This window comes from Pistacia vera, unplaced genomic scaffold, assembly GCF_008641045.1.
Source record: "Pistacia vera cultivar Batoury unplaced genomic scaffold, PisVer_v2 Contig570, whole genome shotgun sequence".
Classification (NCBI taxonomy): domain Eukaryota; kingdom Viridiplantae; phylum Streptophyta; class Magnoliopsida; order Sapindales; family Anacardiaceae; genus Pistacia; species Pistacia vera.
The window spans coordinates 333,023-357,708 of NW_022196413.1; the positions used below are offsets into that span (position 1 = coordinate 333,023).

The 24,686-nt window shown below is 34.5% G+C and overlaps 1 protein-coding gene across 1 annotated transcript; it reads right to left on the reverse strand.

The window, feature by feature from the left end:
- Window positions 1–3,190: 3,190 nt before the first annotated feature.
- LOC116108907 (disease resistance-like protein DSC1) lies at window positions 3,191–10,814 on the reverse strand. Its single transcript, XM_031395154.1, has 9 exons — window positions 10,605–10,814; window positions 10,419–10,498; window positions 10,253–10,303; window positions 9,229–9,415; window positions 7,004–7,062; window positions 4,736–5,507; window positions 4,139–4,276; window positions 3,977–4,038; window positions 3,191–3,893 (listed from the first exon to the last, which is right to left on the reverse strand). The coding sequence occupies exons 1-9, from the start codon at window positions 10,812–10,814 to the stop codon at window positions 3,191–3,193; spliced, it is 2,262 nt and encodes a 753-aa protein (XP_031251014.1).
- Between the last annotated feature and the right edge of the window lie 13,872 nt (window positions 10,815–24,686).

The following is a 24,686-nucleotide window of genomic DNA, read 5'->3' on the forward strand; positions in this document are numbered from 1 at the left end:
TTTGGAGTGCATCACAATACATTTCCTTCTGATAAATTCACAATGAAAATCTTATACAAGATTGACTAGATTTTACACTAACCACAATAAAAAGGTTTGTCTCTCAAATGACAAAACAAAGAGTAGCATAGAGTCGTGGATGTGTTTCTGAGTTAATTGGTTGCTCATATTCACTGTTATTTAGTAACGTAACCAATTAATTAATATATGTAGAGAGATTAAAAAACTGTTTATATACTGTTAATAACCCCATTGTAGTAATCAGTTACTCGGAAACTGCATCCAATAGGCTATACTAAATGCATTCATAGGTGCTATACTTGGGTCAAGCCCAAAACCCTACACATCTCATCACACTTCAGCTTCAATTACATAGCCCAATAAGAACTGAGATTAGCACCTTGGGCATGCGTCAATGTGGATATGGCATAATGGCCATTTATCGCTGTGCCAAGCTTGACATATTCCCTTCTCGTAGTATTTATACCACGATTCCACTTTGTTCATCTGAAAACCAACATCCTAAAGCTAGGGTCTTCCTTCTGAATCCGAATTCAGTTTTACTAGTAAAATTGTGATAACTTTTTCTAAGATCAATTTACTGTGTTTTGGATTATCCAAAGTATAAATGAAGGTTGGAAGCAATAATTTGAATGAGTTGATGAGATGGTTTTTGCAAACAATAGCAAAATACAAATACAAATAAACGATATCTTTGCTAATTCTCTAGGTATAAACATAGAATAACAAATAACAACTCTGGATAATAGTTTTGTTGTTACCAAAAATGTTGCATGAATCCAAGCGGCATATCTTTACCAACATATTCCTGAAACGAAAGTATCATTCAGCTTTTGCATTTATTCAATATTAAAGAACATGACTCAGAAATGGAGACCAAAATCAGATGCATTTGGCTCAGAAATTGAGATCCAGACTTACCAATATATTCATCTAACAAAAGTATAAGATATTGGCTTTGACCTTCATAAGAATTGAAATTCCTTAGGCTGTCATTCATGTTCATCATAAAATTGGCCAGCAGCCACTTCCATCACTGTCCTCAGGGCTCAGTGGAGGAAATTGAATTAAGTTATCGTGGTCCAGACCCGGTGGAGTTGCGAGAAAGCACGGTGGACTTAAGAGAAACACATCCATTGCGTCATCATTGTCCACAGGGCTCGGTAGAGTTGTGGGAATCACATCCATTGTTGATTCGACAAAATCTTGAGGGTGTCCATGCAAATCAAAAGAAAAGCTACCAGATTCATTTGCACTTGGGTTGAATTTGTTTGCAATAGGACTCAACTCTTCCACTTCCAAACTGATAATATAGTGAAACAACAAAAGCATATAAAAGATCATGATCAAACAATGAAACATATAGAATAAATCAATGCAATTCATATGTACCTTGAAAGATGAACCTGTTTTAGTATATATAGGATTACTCTATGGCCAATCATATTTGAAGTACAGCAACTTAGAAACAATTGCGTACATGAACATTAAAACATGTATGTGATCAGTTGAATGAAGCTAATTATTTAATTATGAGTTCTATAAAGGATTTAGGTAGCTTCTGAAAATCAAACAAAATTTTTCAGACTTTTGTAATTTGAGATTTCCTAAGAATTTGTTTGGGATTGTAAAGATATCAAAAGTGTTTGGTACACTAATCTTAAATTTGACGTAAATAATATGAACATGTACAAAATGAAATTTGAAAGCAGAAGTAAATCATTCAAAAATTAATCATAAAGCATGAAAATAGTGTAGAGATGTGGAGATCTTAATTATAAAGATGAAGGTATATATATGTTATTTAATTACCTTGAACTGGATTCTCTAAAGAAATTTGAAGATTTTAATATCTTGGAGCGTGGTTCCTCTTCATCAATGATGGAACATCTGGATCTTTTCCTAGCTTCCTCAAACTCTTGACTGAACAATAAACGGAACCCGCACTTCTTTATTAAACAGTTTGGTCTGTAGAAATTGATGTTGGCCTCCATATTGCAAGCGAATTCTTGAATACTAGGGAAATTATACCCCACGAATTCATGATGTGACATAATATGTCCAGTCGTAAATTGGTCTTTATAAAATGGCTTGTCACCATTTTGGAATTTCAGACGCAACCCATACCCAACAGAAAATAAATCGAAAGCAGAAGAAATACAATCTTGATTCCGATAATGGCACAACAGACAAAACCGACAAAGTTATGATTGAACGAACCACGTGGTAGCTCTATGCGAGATCCATTACTTTGAATGTCAAACCACTCCGGAATTTCACTTCCAGGGAAAACCATACAACCTTTGCCAGCTTTCCCCTGCACCATTACAAATTGTTACTTCTAAAAGTGTTAATTTAATATAATGCTTTTTATTTACATAAAAGAAGAAGAAATTGAATCATATGGGAATAAGATAGACTGAAACATACCTCTTCAATTCCCAAACTAACAAATCTCCCAGAACACATTTCTTCCCCACGAATCTTTCAAAAAAAAATTCCAATGGACGGAAAAATGCATGTTTGTATACTTTCAAAAGAGAATCATTCAAAATCATTTCGACTGCATTGCATTCCAATCCAGATTGAAGCAATTGATGAAGCTATGATACCCGCTATGGTACTTGTAGTAATTTTTACCACTCGGTCTTTCAAAACCAGATAATACTTTCAGCAATTTGCAACCATCTGCCTTTACTTATTGCAGATTACATGGAAGCTTTGGCAAGGATTGAAGCCTATTACAAAACCTTATGCTAAGGAGGTTTAAATAAGAGAGTTTAGCAATGCTTGTTGGCACAGTCTCAAAATTGTTTCCGTCTAATTTTAAATCTGTGAGGAAGGACAACCTGCCAAGATTATTGGGTAACTCTGTAAGAATGCAGTAATTCAAATTTAATGTCCTTGGAAATACAAAACCTGGTAAAATAGGCAATAGAGAACACAACTCTTGACTCTTACATCCGTCAAAAGATAAATCATAAAGATTCTTCAAACGTCCCATAGATGAGTTGGGCAATCTATCAAGCTTCAAACAACCAGAGATATAAAGATATCTCAGAGACTTCAATTCAAAAATGCCATTTGGAAGACTCTCAAGGCTTGAACAATTTCTAAGATTCAATGTTAACTAGACCGGATACATTCCCAACTGCGGAAGGCAGTTCTTTTACTGCATTCCATCTAAATATAACTCCTTTAAATTGCATGGGACCTCTGGGACAATCTGTACATTTGAGCAACCAGAAATGTTAAGACATTCAAGAAACTTCAATTCACAAATGCCGTTTGGAAGACTCTCAAGGCTTGAACAATTTCGAAGATTCAATGTTACTAGACCGGAGACATTCCCAATTGAAGAAGGCAATTCTTTTATTGCAGTTGCGTCTAAATATAACTCCTTTAAATTGCATGGGATCTCTGGGACCATCTTTACATTTGAGCAACCAGAAATTTTAAGACATTCAAGAGGCTTCAATTCACGAATGCTGTCTGGAAGACTCTCAAGGCTTGAACAATTTCTAAGATTCAATGTTACTAGACGGGATACATTCTCAATTGAGGAAGGCAGTTCTTTCATTGCAGTTCCATCTAAATATAACTCCTTTAAATTGCATGGGATCTCTGGGACCATCTTTACATTTGAGCAACCATAAATTTTAAGACATTCAAGAGAGTTCAATTCACGAATGCCGCCTGGAAGACTCTCAAGCCCTGAACAGCCCTTAAGATCCAATTGAACTAGTCTCGAGGGACTTTCGATCGAAGATGATAATTCTTTTATTGCAGTTCCATCCAAACACAATCGTTTCATATTACATGAGATCCTTGGAGCAGTGTTGAGATTAGAGCAGCCAGATAGAATAACATCTCTTAAAATTAACAACACAAATGAAAAACAAAATACAATATTTAAAATTTATAAAAGAGAATTCTCGTGTGAAATAACATATACCTTGATACCGGTCCATAGTTGTTTAAGATTGCTGCAGTGCATCTTAAGTACGACAAGATTCTCTGGATCAAAATTCAATGGCAACAATGTGCAGGGGTAACCTTTCCAATAGAGGCATATTAGCTCTGTGAAATCAAATTCAATGCCTTCAAAACCATGCACCTTATTATAGTCTATCTGATCTGAGTTATTCACAATCAAGAATCTTAGATTATGCATCTTCGAGAAAGCATACGGATCCAGGTGTATCTCTCTCATTTGGAACATATCAAAACATATGCCTCGTATCGTATCAGTTCGCTACAGTCAAAACCAAACAATAAATCAGCCCAATTACATATAATACCACATACACTAATACAAGGAAAAAAAATTAAAATGATAATCTTCTAGATTTTTTTTTTTTTTTTTTTTCAAGATTTCACAAATATTATACGGTAGAAATTGAAAGCTGATGTCTTTTGTACTTACAAGATTCCTTTTCAGTACACGATAGACGTCATTACAATGCCACAATCGACTACGTTGGCAAAATTTATTAACTGGATCCTGTCGAACAATTTCTCAACCCATTTCTTGAATCAAATCATGCATTGTTATGGTCTTGTATGAAATAGTTATAAGAGCTTTATCAATGAGAACACTTATTCCAATATGTGAACTGAGCCTGCCAACTAGATGTTTATTCCATCCTATTTTAATATCTAGAAATAAATCCTTCTCTCTACAGTCTAATCCATCGTAACTTATCTTAAGCACTGTTTGGATAACATCATTTGGAGATTTTTTTAATTCATCCAGTGCACTTTCCCAAACAAATTTGTCTCTACCAAGTAGAAAGCAGCCTAAGACTTCAAGAGCTAAAGGCAAACCTTTTGTATAATCTATCACTCTATTTGATAGCTTCATATAAACTTCATCAATTGGATGGTTTTGTTTGAAGGCACGTTGTTTAAAAAGTTGAAGAGATTCATAACTACATAATCCCTTGACCTCATATATGGCAGAATCATCCGGTCCACAATTTTTAAGGACTTGATTATCTCTTGTTGTTATAATGATTTGACTTCCTACACCCACGTATTCAAGATCTCCAATTAATTCTTTTATTTGTTTTAAATCTGTCACATCATCAAAGACAATAAACACACTCTTCCGTTCAAGCCTTTCTTTTGTGAATGTGAGCCTTATATTGATGTGTTCATCCTCTAATATTGTAGAAAAAAGTTCTTTTTGCAAGTGACTTAGTTCACCTTTTTCCGATGCTTCTTTAACATTTTTGGTGAAATAAGAAGCTTCAAATTGACTTGAGATGTCGTTGAAAACTACATCAGCAAGAGTTGTTTTGCCTATACCACCCATACCCCAAATCCCTACCTTGCATAATTTTTTTGGCCCATTAGATAATAAAGATTTAATTTTTTGAATCTTCATTGCTATTCCAATCAATTTCTTACTATAAATAGACAACATATCATTCAATCTCTTCAAAGTATGTTCAATAATCTTCTCTATAAGTTTTGATTCAGGCCTACAGTTGAAACAAAAGGTAAAAAGAAGAATAAGCATGAATAAATTAATGAATAAGGAAATAAAGAAAAAGTCTAAGTCCAATAGCCCCCTCTCGTCCATCCTAGAAAATGAAAAATTTATAGGATTGATTGCAATTGAATTTGTTACAAATAATTAAATATATAATTTTTGCTATTTATCAAATTTATTGTAAATAATTACATTTAATTTTATTATTATCTATCTAATTTTTTTAAATAATTAAATCTTAAGCTCAGTATATGGAGATTGGAGCCATCACTAGATCAAATGGCATTTCATTGCATATCTTCCAATGTATAGTTTGAAGTATTCCATATCTCAAAGTTCAATACAGTAAAAATTGATGCTAAAAAATAAAGACGGTCTACTGATGAATTTACATATTCCGTTATGAAAAGATTAGTTAGTCATCACGTATCTGCAATACATAACATCAAAGTGCCATAAATAAGCTGAAAACCAAAACCACCTCACAAGTTAGGTGGAACCAAAATATTATATAAATGGAGTTCTTATTTTCTAATTTCATAGAAAACTCAGAGAAGTGAATTATTCACTTGCTTGTGCTCTAGTATCACTGCTGATGTCTTAACACATCCATTTCTTAGCTGGATCACAATGTGCAATAAATCAGTACAAGAGTTCGGTAACTTTTTGGAGGTCTCGCATATGTGTACAAGCTTATCATTACCACTGGTTGCCAGGAGATTGCCTTAAGTAGACCATTTCAGTCCGCATACTTCAGTCTTCAGAGTGTGCTTTTATGCAGGAGGTAAAATTGCCCCACACAACTGTGAACGAGCATTGTAAAAATGTAGAAGGCGCTATATATGAATGATTAGCAATAGAACAGTGAAAGATGAAATAAATAGATATCTTTCTTCCATGAAAGAGATAATAAATTAAACTACCATGATGATATGGATTCATCAAGGCCTCCTGATGTTACAATGCAACCACTCCAATGGTTCAACAACATCGTTGCTACTTTTGTGTATGACCATCCAGGTTCCTAACCTGCATTTAGGAAAAAAAAAAAACAGTTATGTTTAAAATTAATACATTCAGAATATGGAATAATTTATCAGATCATGAAAGGCACTGGCATATGAGTTTTTAGGTTGAGAATTCCAGAGTTGAGAATTTGGAGTCTAGATATCGAACAGCAAATTTGTAGCAGTTTGAAAGCTACACTTGTAAGGTACTCACAGTCCAAAGATATGCCACGACATTGTACCCAAAATGACGATCTGGACCAAAGCAACAGCAAGAGTGTATTTTACCCCAATCAAGGTTTTCAAATTAATTCATCCCTTCTATGAGGTTCATCCAGCATCGTATCTTAGCTTCATTGTATAAACACCACAAATGAAAGTTTCCTAAGTAATTGACAAATACAAATCCAATCCAAAGTACCCATACTTCTTATGGATGAATTAAATATGCTTTCTTTAGTTAGAAATGAGATAGTACCTTAAGGCAGTTTGTCCCAGTGCCATGGCATCTTCCTTCTCTTTATCATCAATGACCCCCTGTTAATTGGAGATTATATATTATAAGACAATGGCATAAATTATAAATACCTACATTAAGAGATATAACGAAAGCACTGTAGAGTGCATCACAATACATTTCCTTCTGATAAATTCACAATGAAAATTTATACAAGATTGACGGATTTTACACTAACCACAATAAAAAGGTTTGTCTCTCAAATGACAAAACAAAGAGTAGCATAGAGTCGTGGATGTGTTTCTGAGTAATTGGTTGTCATATTCACTGTATTTTAGACGAACCAATTAATTAATATATGTAGAGAGATAAAAAAACTGTTTATATACTGTAATAACCCCATTGTAGTAATCAGTTACTCGGAAACTGCATCCAATAGGCTATACTAAATGCATTCATAGGTGCTATACTGGGTCAAGCCCAAAACCTACACAACTCATCACACTTCAGCTTCAATTACATAGCCCAATAAGAACTGAGATTGCACCTTGGGCATGCGTCAATGTGGATATGGCATAATGGCCATTTATCGCTGTGCCGAGCTTGACATATTCTTCTCGTAGTATTTATCCACGATTCCACTTTGTTCATCTGAAAACCAACATCCTAAAGCTAGGGTCTCCTTCTGAATCCGAATTTAGTTTACTAGTAAAATTGTGATAACTTTTTTCAAGATCAATTTACTGGTTTTGGATTATCCAAAGTATAAATGAAGGTTGGAAGCAATATTTGAATGAGTTGATGAGATGGTTTTTGCAAACAATAGCGAAATTCAAGTACAAATAAACGATATCTTTGCTAATTCTCTAGGTATAAACATAGAATAACAAATAACAACTCTGGTAATAGTTTGTTGTGTACCAAAAATGTTGCATGAATCCAGCGGCATATCTTTACCAATATATTCCTGAAACGAAAGTATCATTCGCTTTTGCATTTATTCAATATTAAAGAACTGAATCAGAAATGGAAACCAAAATCAGATGCATTTGGCTCAGAAATTGAGATCCAGACTTACCAATATATTCATCTAACAAAGTATAAGAATTGGCTTTGACCTTCATAAGAATTGAAATTCCTTAGGCTGTCATTCATGTCATCATAAAATTGGCCAGCAGCCACTTCCATCACTGTCCTCAGGGCTCCGTGGAGGAAATGAATTAAGTTATCGTGGTCAGACCCGGTGGAGTGGAGAAAGCACGGTGGACAACTCTTAGAGAAACACATCCATTTCGTATCATTGTCACCAGGGCTCGGTAGAGTTGTGGAATCACATCCATTGTTGATTCGACAAATCTGAGGGTGTTCATGCAAATCAAAAGAAAAGCTACCAGATTCATTTGCACTTGGGTTGAATTGTTTGCAATAGGACTAACTCTTCCACTTCCAAACTGATAATATAGTGAAACAACAAAAGCATATAAAAGATCATGATCAAACAATGAACATATAGAATAATAATGCAATTCATATGTACCTTGAAAGATGAACCTGTTTTAGTATATATAGGATTACTCTATGGCAATCATATTTGAGTACAGCAAAGAAACAATTGCGTACATGTACATTAAAACATGTATGTGATCAGTGAATGAAGCTAATTATTTAATTATGAGTTCTATAAAGGTTAGGTGCTTCTGAAAATCAAACAAAATTTTTCAGACTTTGTAATTTGAGATTTCCTAAGAATTTTTTGGGATGTAAAGATATCAAAAGTGTTTGGTACACTAATCTTAAATTGACTTAAATAATATGAACATGTACAAAATGAATTTGAAAGCAGAAGTAATCATTCAAAAATTAATCATAAAGCATGAAAATAGTGTAGAGACGTGGAGATCTTAATTATAAAGATGAAGGTATATATGTTATTTAATTACTTGAACTGGATTCTCTCTAAAGAAATTTGAGATTTTAATATCTTGGAGCGTGGTTCCTCTCATCAATGTGGAACATCTGGATCTTTTCTAGCTTCCCAAAACTCTTGACGAACAATAAACGGAACCCGCACTCTTTTATTAAACAGTTTGGTCTGTAGAAATTGATGTGGCTCCATATTGCAAGCGAATTCTTGAATACTAGGGAAATTATACCCCACGAATTCATGATGTGACATAATAGTCCAGTCGTAAATTGGTCTTTATAAATGGCTGTCACCATTTTGGAATTTCAGACGCAACCCATACCCAACAGAAAATAAATCGAAAGCAGAAGAAATACAATCTTGATTCCGATAATGGCACAACCGACAAAACCGACAAGTTATGATTGAACGAACCACGTGGTAGCTCTATGCGAGATCCATTACTTTGAATGGCAAACCACTCCGGAATTTCACTTCCAGGGAAAACCATACAACCTTTGCCCGCTTCCCTGCACCATTACAAATTGTTACTTCTAAGTGTTAATTTATATAATGCTTTTTATTTACATAAAGAAGAGAAATGAATATATGGGAATAAGATAGACTGAAACATACCTCTTCAATTCCCAAACTAACAAATCTCCCAGAACACATTTTTCCCCACGAATCTTTCAAAAAAAATTCCAATGGACGGAAAAATGCATGTTGTATACTTTCAAAAGAGAATCATTCAAAATCATTTCGACTGATTGCCTGCCAATCCAGATTGAAGCAATTGATGAAGCTATGGTACCGCGTACTGGTACCTGTTAGTAATTTTACCACTCGGTCTTTCAAAACCAGATAATACTTTCAGCAATTTGCAACCATCTGCCTTTACTTATTGCAGATTACATGGAAGCTTTGGCAAGGATTGAAGCCTATTACAAAACCTTATGCTAAGGAGGTTAAAATAGAGAGTTTAGCAATGCTTGTTGGCACAGTCTCAAAATTGTTTCCGTCTAATTTTAAATCTGTGAGGAAGGACAACCTGCCAAGATTATGGGTAACTCTGTAAGAATGCAGTAATTCAAATTTAATGTCCTTGGAAATACAAACCTGGTAAAATAGGCAATAGAGAACAACAACTCTTGACTCTACATCCGTCAAAAGATAAATCATAAAGATTCTTCAACGTCCCATAGATGAGTTGGGCAATCTATCAAGCTTCAAACAACCAGAGATATAAAGATATCTCAGAGACTTCATTCAAAAATGCCATTTGGAAGACTCTCAAGGCTTGAACAATTTCTAAGATTCAATGTAACTAGACCGGATACATTCCAACTGCGGAAGGGAGTTCTTACTGCATTCCATCTAAAATAAACTCCTTAAATTGCATGGGACTCTGGGACAATCTGTACATTTGAGCAACCAGAAATGTTAGACATTCAGAACTTCATTCACAAATGCCGTTGGAAGACTCTCAAGGCTGACACAATTTCGAAGATTCAATGTTACTAGACCGGAGACATCCCAATTGAAGAAGGCAATCTTTTATTGCAGTTGCGTCTAATATAACTCCTTAAATTGCATGGGATCTCTGGGACCATCTTTACATTGAGCAACCAGAAATTTTAAGACATTCAAGAGCGTTCAATTCACGAATGCTGTCTGGAAGACTCTCAAGGCTTGAACAATTTCTAAGATTCAATGTACCAGACGGGATACATTCTCAATTGAGGAAGGCAGTTCTTTCATTGCAGTTCCATCTAAATATAACTCCTTTAAATTGATGGGATATCTGGTACAAAAGAATTTGAATTCTTCAGGTTGTGGTTCATCTTCATCATAAAAGCTGCCACTTCCACTAGGTTCTACCCCATCATTGTCAGCAGGGCTCTGTATACTTTTGGCAACCGCATCCATTGTTGATTCGACAAAATCTTGAGGGAGTTCAATTAAATCAAAAATAAAGCTAGTGGATTCATTTGCACTTGTGCTGAATTCATTTGTAACTGGATTGAACTCTTCAATTTCTTTCTCATGTTACTAGATGCAACCCAGACCTTTTCACATCCAAATACAAAATTGATAATGTAGTGAAACAACAGAAGCATATAAAACACCATGACAAAAAAATTAATATATGAAATAAATCAATGCAATTCATATGTCTCAAGAAAATATCAACTTATTTTATTCTATAAGGATTACTTTACAGCCAATCATATTTTAAATACAGCAACTAAGAAACAATTACATGTACATTAAAACATGTTTATTTGATCATACATAAATATTATTTTAAGAATTGGAAAGAAAATTAGATAAATTAACTACATGAATAAATTCTAAAGATCCTCCTTATAATCAAAATTTCAGAACTTTAAAATATAAAAAGGATTAATATAAATCAAATCCACATTCTAGTTTCTAGAGGGTAGGATGGTCATCTTTCTGCAAAAATTTAAAGAAAAACTTAAATTGGAGATAACTGATTTAGAAACAAAAGATTAACGGAACAATAATAGTAGCTTTCAATTGAACTTCACTAATTTCTTACAACAATTGATATAACATCATGCAGGGATTATATGATAGATGTACTACATTTGTTCTAACTTGGTGCAATTAAAGCCTTAATATATGTTCAATTATCAAGAGAGAGTTAAAATAATTTTTCATACTACAATATGTTTGAGTTTTACTCAATATGAAACTCAGATTTCTTAAGTGATCATGTGAACATATATAATTAATTGAGACCATTACTTGGAAATCATACATGAAACTTTTGAAGCTTCATTGGAAAACCTGGGAAATCTCAAGGAGAGCTTTGCAGCTTTTAGCTTCCCAACTTTAGTCACGGAAAGGCACTTCAACAAGCAGAGCTTGTTTTCATTTCCCCTGTTACTCAAGCAATGTCCACTCAGCATCTCTTTGTGATCTCTATTCCACTCCAGTNTGTGATGCCTGTTCCACTCCAGTCCATATATCTGCACATGTAAAACATAAAACATCAAATTGCTATGAATAAGGCGAAAACCATACAATACACAAATATAGATGCTGATACGCAACAAAAATGTTATCATAAGAGGAAATTAATGTCTCTTTTGTTGCAGTTTCTATAGGAAACTCATAACAAAGAGTAAAACCATTTCACTGGCCTGTGCTCTAGTATCACTACTGATGCATGCCCCTTAGTAAATTTCATATCTTAAGACATTCATCTTCTGTGCCTCCTCTAGAGGCAAGTGCATTAGATTAATAAGGGACCAAGCAAGGGCCTTGACTGCATCACAATGTGAAATAAATCCATACAATAATTTGCTTTAACCCATCTGGAAGGCTCCTGTATACAAGTTTATTATTACCTACACTTGCCAGTTGATTGCCTTCAGTAGACCGTTTCAGTCCGCATACTTCTTCAGTGTGTGCTTTTATGCACTCTTACCTGCGAATAAGAGCATGGTAAGAATATAGAAGTCAGAATATGAATGACTGGCAATTAGAGTATGAATCTGACCATTCAGTTGGCTCCATGATAAGTTGTTACTTTTCTGTGAAGACCATCCAGATTCCTAACCTGCATTCACGAAATATAAATTATGTTTAAAATTAACTTATTACAAGTCCTGGAGTAATTGATCATGATCATGAAAGCTGCTTAAGAGTTTTGAAGCCTGAACATACTAGAGCTGAAGTTTGGAGTCCATATATCCAACAGCGAGAATTGTAGCAGTGTGAGAGCAGGCCAAACTTCTTGGACGATCATTGTCCCCAAAGGATTCCATCAACATTTGTACCTCTCCATTCTTTAATTTCCAAAGATACAACTCTGGACCCAAGGCAATTGCAAGAATGTTACTTTTCGCCCAATCAATGACGTTCATACTAAATTTATCCCTCATATTAGGTGCATCCAGAATCTTAGCTTCATTCAGCAAACACCATCAGTCAAAGCATCAAAGTAACCACATAAATACATGTCATTAAGCACATACCTAAATGCCAAGTACACATACTCATGAGTAAATCTAAATATACCATGTTTAAAACTGAGATTAGTACCTTGGGCATGCATCAATGTCGATATAGATTAGTGGCAGTATGTCACAGTGCCTTGGCATCTTCCTTTTTCATATCATCAACGCTAGGATTCCACTTTTTACTTGATTCGGATGTTTCCCTGACAANAAGTGATGAAAACATTGTTTTCAAAACTCATTAATCCTACATTTCATTAACTAATACATTAAGGTTGCATTTGGTTCGGGGTGAAATAAGATAAATCCTATAATCTTTGTTTAATTTTCAAGATTTCCTTGTTTGGTTGTCAAGTAATATAATATTACAGTAATATTTTATTGTAAATAGTAGTTACTATTGGTAATATTGGGGATAATCAGATTACCTTTTCGGGGGTGTTAATGTTAAATTACCGGGGTAATCATAATTTTTACCCTATTTTGCCCTTAATATTTTATCATTCCGGACACATTTACCCTCATATGTCTACCAAATAACAATTAACCCAGACCCCCTACATTTGAGAACTTAGATAAAATACCCCCGTCACAAAAAAGTTTAAAAGTTAACAAAATATCCTCAATCATCCAAGACCACCGCTGGCCACCGGCGAAAGTCGTCACATCGGCACAAGACCGGCAGGATCTTGCCAGTCGTGTGCCGATAAGGACATTTCCGACCATGGATTACGGAAAAGACCAGATCTGGCCGTTTCATGGCCAAAGATGTGGCCGTGAAACGCCATAGATCTGGCCTTTTCAAAGCCAGATCTATGGCCGTTTCATGGTCATATTAACGGCCAGATCTAGCCGTGAAACGACCATATTCATGGCCAGATCTGGCCGAATTAGGCTTGATCAGCGTACGACCAGCCGGATCACCATTACAGCGGCTTCCGGTGGTGGTGGTGGCTCCCGGCTGTGGTTTAGGGTGAGTGGGGGTGACTTTCCTACAAATTAAAGTTGTATAGGTTTGGGTCTTTTGGTAAAATTTCAAATATAGGGGGGTTTAAAAGAAATATTTTAAAAAATTAATAGAATAAAATAATAATAAAAATAATATTATATTATTATTTTAAAATGAGGGCAATTTAGTAATCTACATAACATACCCACTCATTTATCCTCCCAACCAAACATATTGTTATAACATACCTATCAATTTATTCCAACCGACCAAACATATTTCTCTAAAGATTCCCTGGTAATCTATCTTTCCAGTAATATAACATTCCCTGAACCAAACGCTACCTAAGTATTTTCTTTGAATTAATTATTTTCAAAAAGGCCTCCCGTTAGATTGCAAAATGACATTTTTACCCTTGGAGAGTTAATTAAGTAATTAACATAACATTATGTGATAGAAATAAATTAAGATTTCATAATCTAAACAGCCAGATTCTAATATAAGTTTATGGACAGATTATGAGAATCTGTACAACACAGTTAATTTACACATTAACCTAATTCTTTTTATTTCCTTTCCTCCTTTACTCCTATAGGAAGATAAAATCTTCTTGCTGTAAAATGACTTCAATCCGATCTCGCTGCAAATGTAATAAACTATGGCATCCAGAACCATGGATGTTCGCGGTCTTCAAAAATGTTTATCCAGCCTCAATGTGTCAAAAAATAAATGTGTGATCCAATAGAACAAACACTAATTATAGCTTTAGATCAATCAACTGAATTGCCAGACTCAAGCTTTACACGCTTTAAGTGGGTTTCCTTCATCCAGTCAAGGCAATCCTCTGCAGTCCCAGAGGGATGGGTAAGCTGCCATGCAAGCAGTTTTTGTTGCTGCAAAGTAAAGAATTAATTACCCAATCCCTAACAAGTGGCTCTCCAGATTTAAGCTGCAAAACACTCATAATCTCCTTCCCATTAACCAAAGGTTTCACGTCCCACACTTTCTCAAGACCTGCATTTCGACATAATTTGAACATCATACAAGACATGTTAAAATTTTGTTTCATGTACAATATCAAGCATCGTGCTTGTATGCTAGAATTCATCACCAAGTTGTACTCACAAACTGATGAAACTTTGTTTCATATCTTGCAAAAGAAGGGCCATCCATTGATTTCAATCTTCTAATGGATATTTTCATCTTCAGTTTTAATCGTATTCTAAAACCAATTTAAAACATTTTTTTATTTTATATTAAGCTATCATAGCAACTATCTAAATGGCTAGCTGGCTACTCACACAATGGCCATGCTTAAGCATCAATGACTTATATTTCCTAAACTTTTGGGTTACAAGTACAAAATAAAAGAATATGTATTTAGTAATCCATATTCTGGAGGGTCAAACAAGTACTACCAAGTATGAATTAACAACGAACTGTAAGGACTATAGAAAGGAGCATTGGCCATACCTAGTTTAGTAATTGCATTCTCAACTGCCTCAAATAAATCTTGTCTTTTGTCTAGTTGAAAGTGCTTGTTTAGAATATCATTAGTATGGTCAACATTAGTGGGATATAACAGGACAAACATCAACAAGGCAACTCGCCAAAAATCTTTGATTTCTCTGAGAAGAAATCCTGCATAAATAAGAAATAAGAAGTCAGCCACAAGGAATTGTGTAACTTAAGGTATACCATCCCAGACAATGTGCTTGTAACAACAGAAATACGATAATTATGCAAACATCACGTCAAGAGATCCTGTAGAAGAAAAAAATGTTTTGTTTTTGCTATCATAAAAACCTAGTCCACTTCTGTCATTCTGCTTCCTCATTAATACACATCTTTTACTTTCTATCAGAAATATATAAACAGTAAAATAAACAGTAAAATGAGGAATTCATCAAGGCAACTAATATGATTATATATGGCTCTATAATCTTATTACTTCATTGGAAGGGAAATCTTAAAAAAATAACTCGTGACTAATATAATTGATCAAAATGTCGACTTCGGGACATGTTTGAAAGTACTTCCATGTCAGCTATTCAATGTTTTACCAGTGAAACTTTTCAATCTCCATGAAAGATCAAGATCATGGTATAATTATTCTTTTTTAATTGGTCAAATGAAAGTCAGGTTTATGCACACCTTTAAGGAGGAAAATCCTTGTGGATAATTTTTAGTTGATCTAGGACTTTCATTGGTGGGGTCTTCCCCCCATGGAAATTGTTTCTATATCATGCAAGATTTTTGGGGTTTCCCGGATGTAGAATTACTAAACTTGTTGCATCACAGGCATCTTTATAATTCTCCCTTTACACTTTTATATAGGCTTCTTTTGATAGGTTAGGCTTATTACTACCCTACCCGTTTCTAGGCGTTATTTTTCTTGCTTAATAAATTTCTTGGACCATCGAGGTCCACCAAAAGAAAAACTTCACGACATATTAGTAAAAAGTAAGAACCAAGGACAAATGATTTCAGAAATTTAAGCAGAATTGCAGACCGCTTTCCTAATTGTTACAAACAACTAAAAGCAAGACCTTGTCAAAATCACTAACAGCAGCAACTTCATACCCGTCAAAACTCGCAGTTTCAAAGGAACAGAGTCATCAACCAATTCTCTACCCCAATCAACTCCAAAAAGTTTGACGTCCTCAGTGGATACAAGATATGGAATCAAGGATAAGAATTTCTCCAATGACTTGTGAATGTTTATTACCTGGAAAGAAAAGAAAAACCTAATTTATAATACAGCTAGAGATTCATGAAGTCTTGATACAGGTTGACAAAGTACACTTTATGACAAAAATGCAAAGTTAAGAAATAAGAAGAAAGTATATATAGGCATATTGTTTCAGCATCACTGGCTTTTCGCTTGAGAGACTCCCTGAAAATGTAGTTGACGATAGGTATCTGCATGAAGGACAGAGGTTTAGCCTTTAAGCAGCAGATAAATGAGATTTTGAGAATTCATGCTTAGATATAAAAGCACAGATATCAGTATTCTTTTAGCAGTAGATAAAAGAGATTTTGTGAATTCATGCTGAGATATAAAAGCATAGATATCAATATTACAACTTTATGCCCACCATTCATTACATGAACCCTTATCTCCTCTCTTATTTCCTCTAGTGGCAGACATTTTGGTTAAGGCACTTCAAGCCAGGGCCTTTTTAAGCCATTCAAGATTCTTCTTTGTTTTCTATTCATATTAACTGGAAGAGAGTCTGGGCCTCTTGGGCTGATGTTGTAAGAGTTGCCAGAAGGAATTTATCTCAACTTTTTATTCATATTGCACAATAAATTTTATAAACTTTAAAAAAAAAAAATTTGGGAAACCTTGCATTTAGCTTTTTGTCCCCCTCTCATAGAAAAGTCTTGTGTGTGTTTGGTTCAATATTTCTACCCATATTTTCAATCATATTCTCCAAAAAATGTTTGACACATTATTCCAGAAATATTACCCTATTTTTTAATTACTTTTAGACCCCATAAGGTTATTAATTTCATTAAATATCTCCTGAAAAAAAGTTTAAAAATTAACAAAAACACCCCCATCAACTCATACTTGCCAGATTCCGGCAACCACCGTCGGTGGTAGCCGGAATCTGTACAACGACCTACCTACCGACAGAAAATAGCCGAAAGTTCACCGATCTGGTCTTTTCCGGCCAGATCCACCACGGATCTGGCCGTCAGCGATGGCCAAAGAAATGGTCGTCGTTGACCGAAAACGACGACCACATCTTTGACCGTTGCGGACGGCCAAAGATGGACTTTTTTTGACGTTTTTCGACCGTCGATGGCAACATTTGGCCGTAAATCTAGCCTTTTTCAACCAGATCTATGGTGTATCTGGCTGGAAAAGGTCATAGCGACGCGCTACGGCACAGATCCGACCGGTCTGTGTCGTAATGAAATTTTTCGGCCAGATTCCAGCGGTGGTGGCCAGAATCTGGCACTGCAGGTGGTGGGGGTGTTTTTGTCATTTTATATATTAGGGTCTTTAATTAAATTAGCAAACCTAAGGGCTTTTTCATAAATTTTTAAAGTTTACCTTGTAATACTCCCCTATCCAACTACCCAATATTATTCCCAAAATCCTATCCAAAATAATGAACCAAACGTACCCAAGTATAGCACCTGGTTTCTCTAAAATTAATAAAATTTTTCTTTTGTCACGTCTAACCTCGTGCCACACCATTGGCGACTTGAGAGACTAGATCAACCTCACATCATTAGTTTTTGTGACTTGTGAAGCCTGATCAAGCATCGCATCGCTTTGGCAACAACTTGTGGGGCCAAATCTAGCCTCACCCGCTGGTGACGATTGTTGAGTGGTGGTGTAGGCGGTAAAATGAGGAAGTAGAAAGAAATAGGATAACCTCCAGGGCGGTCAAGAAAGTTTATTTTTTTTATTTATTTTTTTATTTGAATCTAGGAGATTATTCTAGATACAATTTGTCTAAATACCCGGATGATAAAAAAAGTAATAATAATAAATTTAAAAAGAAAACAAATAAAGGTTTCTTAAGAAATGAAAAGTCTAAAGTACCCATAAGTTGAAAATAATGTATTAATGTTAACAGCGAAAACTAAATGGAATTGAGGTTATGTTCCTATTTTCATACTTTCGCGTGCTTTAAAATTTAGAAAAACTATGTGAATTTTGTGTAAATAGCCTCAGTTTGTAAAGGTTTTCGATAGTTATAAACATGATTTTAAAACCTGGTTGGTTCAACCGGTTGAATCAGGAACCGGTGATCGAGCCGAATCGGTTCAACTAAAAAGCCGAAAATATTAAATGACCTAGTTTGAACCGCAGTTGAACTGAATTTTTTGTTAAGAACCGTCGATCCAATAGTTCGACCCAGTGATTGAACTGTATTTTTATTATTTTTTTATATGTTATGTTGATGTTAGAATGATGTCATCACACTCACATCAGCATGATAACATCACAATTGGACTCGACGGTTGAACCGGTTCAACTGACCAATTTGGTGACTTAGTGACCTAACCAGGTTACTCCCCGGGTCATTTTAAACCCTTGGTTATAAATTAATTAATTTATCTGTTATGTCTTTATACTTACTTTTTAAGTCATCAATTTTTGACTATAAGTTTTCTAGGCGCAAGGGACAAAGATAATGGATAGTATAGAGAGGGCCATATGAATCTAATTTAAACCTTAGTTATTAAATTGGGTATAAAACGCAAATTATATGTTCAACTATATAATTCATGTATTATTTGCGAATTTCTCTATTTTATCAGTTCACTCGTATTATTTGCGAACTATATGCCTTAGACATTTTATTAGTGAATTATTTCTGTATCTGAATTTTGGTCAAATTTTTACAAACGTATTTTTCACCATTTGTCGTATCATACGCATAAAATTTTCGTACTTTTTTTTTACTGTTCTCGTAAATTTGAAATGTTAGATTGATTTTAACCATGTGGTCTATGAAAAGTACTAAAACTATGATTGATATTACCGTATTTTTCAAAATATATTATTGACAATGTAGCGTATTAAATCCATATATACTCATACCGTATTTTTTTCGTATCTGAATTTTATGATCAAATTTTTACAAACATAATTTTCATCATTTGTCATATGTAAAATTTTCGCATTCTTTTTTTGTGGTGCCTTTATTTACTAACTAGGATTTAAAGGGAAGAACAATTTCCTCCTCCTTGTTTGAACGTCAAAACACACCCAAAATATTTACAGACCTTAACCGAATTTGAAACTTTGTTGTGAAAAGACTTTAATATCTATTTTATTATACTATTTTCCCATTTTATTTTTTTAATTTTTATTTTAAGTGTATTACATATAATTAATTTAGCTTTTATAGAATAAAATATTGATTAAAATAAAACTAAATTAATAATATAATTATATCATTTATTTTGAAATAAAATAGGCTATAAATTTTACTATCTATATGGTTAAAATAAAAATTGAAGAAACAAAAACCGAAAAGAATACTATTATTAGATAAAAGGTACTCCCTCCCCAATAACACTACGGACACCGAAATATTAACACCGAATTTCTGTACCGGCCGACGTGGAACGCGTTCTCCCATTTCTTTATAATTTTTTTCTAGTGAACGGCCGTCCATCAAATTTGGATGGTCGTTCACTCACATGGACGCCCGTCCATGTTATATGGACGGGCGTCCATATGCGAGGGACGGCCGTCCATATAATATGGACGGCCGTCCCTATTAAAATAAAATAAAAAATTTGTAAAAGCTTAGGGACGGCCGTCCATCCATTATGGATGGCCGTCCATTAATTTTGGACGGGCGTCCACAAATAATGGACACCTGTCCTTCACCCAAATATGAAAAAAAAAAAAATTCCATTATGGACGGCCGTCCATAAATTTTGGACGGCCGTCCTTTTATTGTGGACGGGCGTCCGTAAGTAATGGACGCCCGTCCAAAAGTAATTCATAAAAAAAAATTAATTTTTAACACTGGACGGCTGTCCCTAACTTGTGGACGGCCGTCCATTCATTGTGGACGGGCGTCCATACCGAATGGACGCCAGTCCATTAATTATGGATGGCCGTAAATAAGGGTTGGACGGCCGTCCCTTACGTCCATAATGTTATTAAAATTTAAAAAAAAAAAAATCGCGTTTTAGGTTAAAACATTTGGGGAAGTTTCAAATTTTTTAACACCCAGGCAGCCATTACCATCTTCTTCGTCTTCCATCTGCGTTACTGCGTCTTCTTCGTCTTCGCGGTGTTTTTATTTTGGACTCCTGTTCTGCGCTTGTTCTTCGTCTTGGTAATTAAACACTTTCCTTTTTCAAGTTTTTTTTTGAATTTTTTTTTTTTTTTTGGTTGGATGAATGTGTTGAATGGAGTTGAGTTGATGAGATAAAATCCAGTCAATTTGGTGGGACTGGTTTGTCTGATTGATGACTGGTTTGTGTGATTGATGAATAGAAGTGTTCTGCCATTGATAAAGATAAATGCAGTTTATTTTACATGCTGGTTTGTGTGAACTACCGTGAAAGAAAAATTGATTTTAGGCATATTTTAGGAAAATTGGTTGTGGAATTCTGGAATTTTAGATTAAAATGTAACATCAAGTATAACACACAAATACTTAATTGAGAAAATTTAAGACTTAATAAACAGATTCAGATTCTCATCCGCTAACTATATGAGATGTAATTTAAAGTCTCAATTATTATACATGAATGCCTCACACACTCAACCAGAGTTTCATCAACTTTTCCTCAGTTGAGTCAATTTCAGACTTAGTTTTCTGAATTTCTTCTTTGATGGCGGCAGTTTCCTGAATTATAAGCTCCTTCTCTTTCTTTTAGGCTTCAGCTTCAGTTCAACTGTTCAACAGTGAGAGAGAGATTAGTTGCAATGCTTTAGCCTTTCTTCAGCTGCAGAAACAGCTTCCAACTTAGATTTGCTCTGATCTGATCTGGGGAAATTTACCGTATGATTTGATATTGAATGTGATCGTATGATGTGATTGTGAGCAAGCAATTGTTATTCAATTAAATATTACAGCATTATGGGAGAGGTTAGGTTTAAAGTGCTTACACAATGTCAAATTAAATAACATGATTTGGAGTAATAGTATAGACTATAGTGTATTAATTTGAGTGAAGATGTAAAAAAACCAAACAAATCTCTAATTCGAGTGGAAAGAAAGCCTTATCCTTCATGAACTCACCTGCCAATTCATGTTCTACACTTTGTTATATAATTTCTCTGTTTCAGCTGACCACCCCACTATTTCACCGTTTCTTTATTATGACTCACCAGCCTCTTGCTTTGATCGCAACTACAAAACCCCTGCACTTTCCAAGTCACTCTACCCATCAAACCCTTTATAAATCTTACTTGTAAATCACTTACTACTGGAAATGAAATCAACCCTTTTCGCTCGGCTGCTTCAAATCAACCCCTTCTTATTTATGGCAAGAAAAAATAAATATTGGCCACGGTTACTATAGTGCTTAGAAAGTTACACCATTTTCATGGAGAGAAGTCTTAAACAGTTAAAATCGAATTTTTAATCTTCAAGTTTGAAACTGCATGCATGTTGAATATGAATATTCTGGCGCCCTGACAAATTGAACAAGTTCCTGTGCTGAAGAAGAATCGTAACCTTCTAAATTTTTGGACTTGTTGAATGATTCTGATACCTTTCTTTGTTAAAGTATATACTTTTTCATCTCAATACCCAGAAGAAGAAGAAGATAAATGTAACGAGTAGAAAGGTGCAAATAAAGTAGAAGCCTTTAAATATTCGATTCTCTTTTCACTTCAATTCCATTAACAAGGAAGGGATATTAAATTAATTTAATTAAGGGTGTATCCCCCTTGATGACTAATTTTTTTCTCTTAGCTCAATAATTCTGGTTGCCTACTAATATAATGGGAATAAAAAAAGCAAAGAGATAGAAAGAATATCTAAATATCAAAAATCATCTACACCTATCTAACTGTTGAATATTATTCATATTGCTCTATTGTTTTATTTAGCAAGTGGAAATGTTGGTAGCCACTTTTGAGCTGTGTGTTTGACATCTCTTAGGTATTATTTAACTTAACAAAAAAATCAGCAGCCAAATTGTAAAATGATGAATATACTGTATTCAATCCTTATCTATTGCACACAGAATAACTGGCGGAGATAATAATGGATAATTCAGAAGCAAACTGTGTTGTGATGTGATGAATAATTTAAGATTCATCCCAATTGTATGTTTTTCAGAAATACTGTTCAGAGAACTAAGAAAACATATTTTTTAGAATGATATACATAATTTTACGACTGTTCTCAATCCAGAAGATCAAACAATACTTTTCATTTCCAGGTAAGCTTTCTGGCATTCCTCCACATGGTTATTGAACAACAGGCTTAATTTGGCTATGTGTCTTTGGCAGATTAGGTGACGATTTTTTTTGTATACAGGTTTAGAAGAAGCAGAAAATGGTGTGAGGCACAAAAATACAACCATTCCTCAGGAAGGCACAATCCATCTGCTTCAATTTCGAGAATGGTGACATAAAAAATAATACGAGGAGTGTCTAAAAGAGATATTTGCCTTGGAAGAAGTTTGGATTTAGGACTTCTAACAAGTTTAGGTTTAGGTGATGAAATCAATGGTTGGATTAATCATTTGAATGGGATTGTTTAGTCAGTATGAGATATGATGGATATAGGCATTTGATATATGAGTTTTTGGTAGTTTGGAAGTTGTAGAGACAGATAATGATGAGTTTCAGGTGTATACACATGTTCTTTAAATTAAAGAATCAGAACTTTGTAGTGACACCCCAAGATTTAGCAACCTGGATAGGATTTGATTGTGAAGGTTTGGAAAACGTACTTAGAAACTGGGATTCCAAACAAGTTGGATTGATGTTTCTGGAATAGGGACTTACCATCCACATAGGTGTAAATCTACAAAGTATGAATCCTTCTATGAGAGTATTTCACAGATACTGACTTTCACATTTAATGGTAGGAAAGAGACAAATGGAAATGTGGACGGTTAAAGATTTATATTCATGGAAGTAGCAGAGTAGCAGGGAGGCAGTTAATTCAGTAAAGTTATTGATTAAGAAGTTGGGAGATATCCGCAGAGAAAGGAGAAATATATTGGGGGATGCTGGTTACGTTAATATGTGAGAAGTTGAATATTGAGATCACCCCTGATGATGCAACAAATAAGATTACGTTTATCAACTAATGTGTGGGGGTGTGACATTGAATAGAATGGGTTGATTAAAAAGATGTGGCAGGACAATGGTATCTATTAGGGATGAAATGGAGGGAGATGCAAGGTTCAGAATGTGTCAGTATTCCAGAAGGGGTTACTGAAGGACAAGTCTATGTGCGCAAAAGAAGAAGAACGGGTACTGAACCTAGACCATCTAAGAATGTAGAAGATATGGCTTCTCATACTTTACAGGAAATAGAAAGCAGATTTGAGCAGATGGAAAAGTTTCAAGAAGAGCGTTTTTCACGTAGTGAGAGGCAAATGCAAGAACTGCAAAGTGATTCAACACGTTTGCATCAAGAATTGAGGAAACAGTTGACATCATTGGAGACCGCATGACAGAGATTTTCAAAATGAAGAAAACTTCTCAACAGCCTCCTCATCCTTAGTCAACTCCACCCCCTGCACCATGATGAAGAATTTTTCCCTTTTGTTTAAAATAGATTGATTTGAACGGATGTTGTTAATAAGATTGTAGTTGTGTATAAATAAATCTGTCTTTTGTTTATACATATGTCAACAACTCTTTTCAATGTATATGTATATGTAATACTAGACATACCCAAAGATATAAAAATTCAAATCTGAAAAGAAATGCATATCCAAAATGCCATATACATTAACGTCATTATCATGAATTCACATCTTACACAATCAATGACGAAAATACAAAAAATAAAACTAATGTATAAGCATACAACTCAACTACATTCGGTAGAAATTAACTAAAGCATGAAAAATTTCTACCAAATACAATTCTATATCTTCAACTTGGCAAAAATATCAAATATCTCCCAACGAGACATGTTCATCATTTACAAACTCCTGTCCATATAGAAACTACTTGTCTTGTGAGATTTGGAACCGGACCAGTGGACATCTGTCATTGTTTAACAACCACAATTTAGCACACGGTATAGAAAACTTAAGGCATTACAATATACAAGATATATAACACAATACTTGTGTAGTACAACAAATCATTGACATACGAGTTTTCGCATCGGCCACGGAAGTACATGAAAGAAACTGTTGTTGTCGCTGTACCGATGATCTTTTTCCTAA